The 8,448-nt window shown below is 33.6% G+C and overlaps 1 protein-coding gene across 1 annotated transcript; it reads right to left on the reverse strand.

The window, feature by feature from the left end:
• Window positions 1-4,816: 4,816 nt before the first annotated feature.
• LOC108368172 (transferrin-like) lies at window positions 4,817-8,001 on the reverse strand (the record flags this gene model as incomplete). The annotated part of the gene is made up of 3 exons (XM_017622960.1): window positions 4,817-5,043; window positions 7,026-7,404; window positions 7,475-8,001. Coding segments are annotated over 3 exons (990 nt in total), but the record flags the coding sequence as incomplete, so codon positions are not given.
• Window positions 8,002-8,448: the final 447 nt, after the last annotated feature.

Genomic DNA, 8,448 nt, shown 5'->3' on the forward strand with positions numbered 1-8,448 from the left:
GTTAGGGAAAAATTACCACTAATCGAGCACCCTAATACATACATACATCAATAAAAAAAAATCGGGTGGGTGTATAAAATGTCTTGTTCTACTCTTTATGTAACAAACTTCTAACTAGCCGCTGCTTTCAGGTACTTCCCAAGTAAATGCGGCTTCTGAATTGAGTTCCTTATGATTTTCGCATACAAATACGCTCGCATATGGACATACATATGTCTGTTATTTAAACCTGGACATTAATGTTACTTTACGAACAATTGATTTAATAAATTTTAAAAGCACTTATTTACACACGCATTTACATATGTATATGTATATGCAAATATGTAGACATTAAATTTACTTCGGTTACTTGCAAATAAGTAGTTATATATGTATGTATGTGTATATGTACGTACACCCAGGTAGACGTACAAAAGTACAAACAAATTATGTGAAGAGGCAATTTAATTTTATTGAACGCCGCCAACGCACAGTGGGATATAGTAACCAAATATCCAAAAGAAATTAAAGTGTTAGTAAATCCGTAGTAAGGAAAAAATAAAAAAGGTTTGAAATTGTTTCACGTTTATCGGTGCAGTGAGCCCAAACTCAAGTAAAAAATCAACTATTTTGTTTGTGAAATGTATACCTTCCCATGAAGAGCTTTGACTAATTTACTTATTAGTCATATATTTATATGATAAACCAATGTATGGAACATGTTTTTTACTTGGAAATTATATTTTTATTGACGTACATATTATACACCAAATTTTATAAAATTTTTCAAATATTTATCACAAAACTTACTTACTGAGTAACTTTTTTCGTATCATTCGAATTTCCTTTCAGAGTAAATGATTTTTTTTTATAATGTAATACAATATTTTTCTTATTAACAAAAAAAGAATGGCAAACGAGCCCTTTACTAATAGATACATATGTATGTAGTTATGGATGAATATAAATTTTTTTCTATAAAAAGAAAATATGCTGCAATTATTCATGTGTCTGATTAATTAGGTTATAATTTTCATAATTTATATATTATTATCATTATTTATATATAATAGAAATGCGTCCATATTTTCTAGACGGATTAGGTTCATTTAAGTACTATTTACTTATATTCATCAAAGAGGTTTGTATACGAAATTTCAAAATTGTAGGTCCATTTTTAGTATTTATAGCCAAAATTTGTATGAAACGCTCCCACTGTAAAAGGGCTTATTTAAAAATCAAATAAGTTGGTTAGCGAGATATTGCCCAAAATAAGGATGTAATTGCTGTGCGTGCATAAATTATGGGCAACTTTCTTCTCCTCGCTGAGCTTCTATAAACACTATGCAAAAAAATATGTATGTACATAAGGGTGGTTCAAAAATTTATGTGAAAACATTTTTTGATACTAACGATTTTTTATGTGTCCCCCATTACATTTTTTGTGGTCTATAGGGGTCCTATAAAATATAGTTATTAGTACAAGAAAGCGCTTTGAGCGAATTCTAAATATTTTTTTGATTTCAAAACAAAAAAACAGGGGTATTTATAATATTTTCCTTATAGAACAAATCTAGGGGCTGAGAGCACTAAAATTCCGACTTTACTTTTTTTGGCCCTGTAATCTATATAAACTGGTGGCAAAAATAATAGACTCACTTTATTTTGATCAGTTTGGCTATATTTCTTTGACTTATTTAATTTTTAATACTTGTTTTTTTTTTATAAACGCCTAGGTTGTTATGTGTACAACAAAATCCAAATCCACATTTCAAACAGTACAAAAATTATAAAAAATCAAGAAATGTTCACCAATTTTTATTCAGAATTTTCAAAGATACCGTTGCGTAATTTTTTTTTTTTTTGCTGGCGGTACACCAATTTTTTTCTTACAAAGTATGTTTGAAATTCGTTTTATATGGATAAGAATGAGCAGCACTGTTAAGTAAAAAAATTGCCAAACAATTTTTTAGCCATTAGAAACTTGAACTTTATTTGCACTTACTTAAATTGAATGAGCTATAAAGTTGCATACCAAATAATTTTTTAAAAACTCTGAATAAAAAAATTTAAATTTTGGTGAAAATTTTTTGAATTTTTTTACTAAGTTTGAAATGTGGACTTAAATATGTGGTGTTTGTTATATAACTAGCTATACTTTTATTAAAAAAAAAATTATAAGCATTAAATAAATCATAGAAATATAGCCAAAACTAGTCAAAATAAGGCGAGTCTATTATTTCTGTCACCAGTATATACTTACATATGTATGCAAATTATGTACATATATTATTACTGTTCTTAACATTCCTTTCTGTTTGTAATATTTTTCCTCGCTTTATTTTAATTTACTTTTTTTTATGTTATGTGACTGCTTTATTATTTTCGTTCACTTCTTATTTACTTATCTTATTCTCAGTGTGTAATCTTAGCTTAACCTTAATAACAACGTTTGTGGTTATTGATGTTGTTGTTACATATATAATTAAAGCTAATTTATGCATCTTCATCGTGCGCTTCAATCTGTCTCGTTTGGAATTGGCAAATGCTTTCGTGGGATGGTTTTCATGACGGAAGTGCACTGACCGGAGGGTTTGCTATTATTTATTTGTCGAGGGTTCGCCAATTTCTTTATTATTTTTAATATTGCACAAATCAGGAATCGAACCTGGGTACTACTAGAGGGAAGTAAAATGAAGCATAGCTCTAATGGTTTTTACATAAGAAAAGTTGCAGGATAACTTTCTTGCTCAGAAAACTCGATACAGATACTTACCATATACATTAGGGTGGTTCAAAAACACCTGAAAAATGCTAAACGGTAAACTGTAAAGTCGGAGTTTTAATGCCGCCATCCCCTATGATTGTTCTATACCCCTATTTTTTTATTTTGAAATCAAAAAATATTTAGGATGTGCTGAAAGCGCTCAAAGTTTTCCTTGTATTTTATATGGGATGAAAACGACTTTTCGTAGAAATGGTATAAAATTCTTGAAAATCAATATTTTTCGATCGGAAAACTGTGGTCCTCTTCAAGTGACTTCCAGTATTAATACCCAATTGTTTATTTAACCATTTTTTAAACTTAATGTATACAAAGCTTGAAAAAGCTTTGCCCGCGAGAAGGCCGATGCCCACTGGTTTAGGGGTTGCTCAAATCGATTTTAAATTTTCATCAAATCGCGCACCTAAAATACATCTCAAAAATAACGCCAATTTGCCAAATTTTCGCGTTAAAAAATAATGAATGATTAACCAGGTAAAATGAATTAGTCAACAACTATTATTCCCAATAATAAGAATAACCTTTAGCTAAACTTCAGCAACTGTAATACAACAACAAAAACATTTTCACTCATAATTTTTTAGATTTAAAAACTCCTTTAATTTCAGGGGTTAGTTAGTTAGTTAGTTAATTTTTTTGGGTGTAACAGAACAAGAGACACCGCGACCTAAAAGATCTTTTGCATATCTTCTCTTAAAGAGAGTCCCTAACCCAGTGTGGCCAAGATAACTTCGGCTTCGGTAATGAATCCTAAAAAGGCCTTCGTAGACGAATTCCTTATAACAAAGCGTTCAGCCATTGAAGATTTAAAATAAATCGGTATTTTACTGGCCAAAGCTCCGAAATGCTCCGAAGTTTCATCATCCTCGAGGCAGAGCAAGGAAATTCACTTCACATTTATGGTACCTTGAAACTATTTGCCTTTCTTTATTCGATGATAAATCTCAGTGAAAGAATCTATTGCCAAAATGTTAAAGGTAACCTACGACAGAGTGTATGGGGAGAGCTTTGAAATAAAAAAAAGAAAGGCTTTCAACTGGAGAATTTTCCGACAGTAAATATTTACCAATTTTTTGTTATACTTGGCTTTGATCTTCAACGGAATGTCAGAGAATGGGCAAATAATGATAATTATAAGCAATTGAAGCTATTTACCTAAAGCCGATTTAAGAGTAGTTAATGGCATCGCAGTATCTCTTAACAAGAAACGAAAAACAACAACGAGCTTTATTTTAAACAGTTAGCGAGCATCGAAAAAAGTTGAAAGATGTTAAAAAAATTCCGTTATGTATGAAAATATGGGAATCATTTATGTAATACAATTTTTGTTTTGTTTTTAGTTTCTGATGATTGATTCATTCGTCAAAGCTTGATTACCCTCTATGTTGACCAAAGACATCATACGGGTTTTTTTACCGTTAGAATCGCTAGTCGTACTAACTGCATTATGCAATTTAAGGAAATTCCCCATCATTCTTCACAATAAACACAAATGTTCTATATGCATAGGCATATCATACATAGAGTATTTAATTGCACGAAATTTCTTAGGAAAAACGCATGAACACAAATTAAGTAAGTCTTATACTGATAACGACTTCGCTCAGCTGGCAGATGTAAAATTCCACTTAATTTAGAATAAATTAATTTTTTTTTTTAATAATAGATTAATATTTGAAATTTGATAGCGTTAGTTTTATAAAGGTAACAGCAGTTTTTTTTTTTGTTTTTGTAATAAACGTTTTTAGTCGTAATTTTGATTGTAGACGCGGAATTAATTTACAGAGCTTAAATTCAGCAATACATTTTAGTTGAAAGATCAAATACATATAAAATCAAACATGTGTATATATGTATGTGTGTACATTAGAGTGGTCCTTAAATGTAGCAAGAAATTTTTACATCAGATTTCTTAAGCCTCAACTCCCTCGTCGATGCTACTCTAGTCGAAGATATCACATATAAATTTTGGTCCCGATTGGAGATGGTTAAGGCGTGTCGCCAAGGGGTCGAAGGCCAGCTGCCCTCTAGAAATCATTCATCGCGCCCTCTTTTATGCAATATGTATTCATTTATTTTTCCCATAATTATTACATTTATGAATGAGTATACATCTCAAACATTTATATTTAATTCATTTGAGTACTTAAATTAATTATCTATCCGTCGCCAAAATTCTGTTAGGCACCTTCTCAATTGCATTGAATGCTGTTGAATATCTCCTCAGTAAACCCATTTATATAAGAAGGCCTTGTACAAAATCCAATGGTATTGTTCTGTAATGAAAAGAATCATTATTTTAATTTTTCCTCTTTTTACTACTAACTATTTCGTGCTCATTTAAGTTTATATGCATATTTTAATTTTGCTATACGACGGCCTTGAGATATTGTGTATAGCAATTATTTCTTTAATGCCTTTAACACAATTTGAATTCCTACTTTTATTAAAGTTTAGCTTTCCCCTTCGAAGAACCAACGTATGTACATATGTATTCGGGCTTCCATTGGAGAGCCCGGACTGATAATGAGCATTGGCACCTCTTTCCAAAGTAGCATACTGGCTTTTATGAAATCGCAATTAAGCCCATTGTTAAGCATCTATAGCCTGTACAAAAGGCTGCCCTTATTTAAACCCGTGGGGTTTTTTGAACCACCTCTATTCATATTCCTATCGAAAGCAAGGAATCGCTTGTCCCGAGAGGGTCCATCTCCAACTACATTCCTCCTAGAGTTGATTGGGAGATCGATAGCTTCTGACGTCTGGTGACGTATTGGTCAAAGTTAGATGAAATAGTTACTAGAGGTGTATCCTGCCAGGAACTCCCCTAAAACTTTAAATTTAAATTTCAGATTTCATACAGCACACAGTGGGAAAAAATCAAAAAGTAGGGTTCAAATTGACTGCTGCACTACAATTTTCAACCGATTTCACAATATTCTCTTTTGAAATATGTAATTCATAAATAATTTGGTCAGAGATCCCTCATAGCCGATCTTAGATTTTTTATTTGTTTATATTAAATTTTTTAATGCAAAATGTAGAGAAAATCGATTACCCTGTTCCAGTTAATAAAGGCTACTTAATAAAAACAACTTCAACGTTTTTTTAGGGCTCCCCCAAAACAAAACAAAAATCACAAGAAAAATTTTAAATTTTTATAAAAACAAAATTTCAGCAAACATAAATTTTTTTTTTAGACCCGGCTATAGTGGGAACGAGAATCTGTGGCCTTCTCTCTGTTAGATAGGCCCGAAGTGGACTCAGCGAAATGTTAGCGAATATCGGGACTCGAAAAGTTACATGTTTCTACTGGCCGATATGTTAAGCATGTACGAGTCTTAATTCAAGTCGGAGAGGTCAGTTAAGAAAATTATGGCATCAGTCTTCTGGGATGCCGAAATAGTTATCCTCGTAGAATTCTTGATGCAAAAGAGGACAGTGACAGCAACTAGTTTTTTTTTTGAGTTACTAAAGAAATCGAAAGCTGCAGTCATGAAAAATCGGTCTGGAAAGTTGCATGCGAGCGTGTTGATCCAGCATGATAAGCTTTACTAATTAGTTATCTGCTTTCAATTTTAGCTTGAATTTCAATTTTCGCTACATTGGTTCTTTTTCGTTATCAGGAAGATGATGATTTGCAGAGGTCGATAACATTTTAGTCATTTAATGGCAAAAGCATGTCGATTGACAACAAGACAAGATTTCTACCTAAGCAGATATTTACAAATACAATGCATACTGTGGCGAAAATATGAATAGGGAAGAGACATTTTAGCATTTCTCGGCTATTTCCCTTTCGATTATTCAAAGTTAGTATTATTTTTTCATGAAAGTGTAGCTCGTTATCTAACAATAATAATAAGTCGAAATTTAAAATTAATTTCACAAGGTCTCACCAAAATATTAAGCTTTTTAATTAGATTTCTTAGAAACATTCTGAGAACGCAAGTTTTTAGCCCATTCAATTTTATTAAAAAAAAAATAGTAAAAATTTTTTAAACAAAGAAAAATAGTCAAACCTTGCTAAAATGTTTTTTCCCCTATTTAGATTCTCGCCACCGTATGTATACAAGTGCATTAAGGAACACACTTTGAGCAAGTGAATTCCCTCTCTCAACTGATGATACTGCAAAGAGGTGTGAATCCCATTTGCACAACTTTTACATTTTACTTATCACACTTAACAACGGCGCAGCACATCTCTCTCCCACACTCTCCCTCCTCTCAAGTTTTTATGAACGCCACACGCACTTACCTTGAAGATGACATCAGCGTTATTCTCAAAATCGTCAAAGAAATTCCAATCACTATTGTCTGGACCCAAACTTTGTAACAGAGTCTCGAAGATATTTTCTACGAGCTGTCTATACTTGCGATTGACAGCAAAAGATTTGGAGGCAAAAATGGCGCGTTCCAAACTGGCTTCAATGTTGCATGTGCTGTATTCCTGCCGCTCGGCTACAGTGAGATTGGCGCATATAAATATCTCATCTTCGGTGGGCTCATACTCGGCGGAATCACGAATCTTAATCGTTGCAGTGTCGTTCTCGGACAGCGTGCACACATCCTGGCCACGCTTAAGATTAAAGAATGCAGCAGCACGAGTGGCGCGCTCATTCGTAGTATCCACATCTCTATTGGGGCAAAATATAAATAGAATAAGGTATAAATAAAAATGTAGTTATAGTTTGAAGGTCTACTCACATAGTCGCATCGTACAGCTCCAAAAGCGTAATGATTCTGGGTGCTACCGCTACATAATAACTGGATCGATTTTCATGCGCATACAGCACTGGCGTTAGACCGCCCGCACGAGCCGTCCGGTATTCCTGCCCATCGGACACCACCAAATCAGCTGCACCCGTCTGTACCGCACTCACGCAGGCATCATAGGAATCGCGTTGAACGCATTCTAGATTCAATTGAATGGAACTGTTTGCAGCTACTTCCACTGCATAAAAACACTTGTCTTGAGCTAATTGCGTGGAACTGCATAAGCGCAAGGTTTGCAGTTGTGGCTGTGGTTGCGGTTGCGGTTGCGGCCGTGGTGGTATTGGGGGCAGTGGTCGATATGGTGGACGTCCAAGGGAACCGGGTCGACCAAAGAAAAGGGACCGCCGAATCCACCAGATCCTCCGAATCCACCAGGTCCACCGAATCCACCAGGACCACCGAGCCCAACTGGACGGTAAGCCTCTGTGACTGTTAGAAGCAAAAGTATAACTGTAACATTAACTATTTTCAACATTTTGACATTTCTATACCCCAAGGTTGATGAGCTATTTATATTTACTACCTTCGATATTAAACAACAAAGCAAAACATTCTCAGTAGTAATTACTTTTTAATTACTTGCAAGACTCCTTATCAGAGCTTCTCGACTGTCAAAACAAGGTAAGTACAATGCATGGAAAGTTTTTATAACCAATAGACATTTCATTATCAGGATCAGCTTCCACACACAGACTTGTTATACAAAGAGCTTTTATTTTACACGTTTCGTCAAGAAATGGCCAAAGGTCGAAGCAGAATTCTAAAAGAGTTTACACGAAACTTATAGAGATCCCTTGCGGATCCAAGCGGATATTTTTATTTACTTTTCCAAAACCTATCTTTCAATGTCCCTTAATCATTCTGATATTTTTATGAATCCATTCTTCAAATTAGATCATTCATAG

Source organism: Rhagoletis zephyria, unplaced genomic scaffold (genome assembly GCF_001687245.7).
Source record: "Rhagoletis zephyria isolate East Lansing unplaced genomic scaffold, Rhagoletis_zephyria_1.1 Rzeph_scaffold_02988, whole genome shotgun sequence".
NCBI lineage: Eukaryota > Metazoa > Arthropoda > Insecta > Diptera > Tephritidae > Rhagoletis > Rhagoletis zephyria.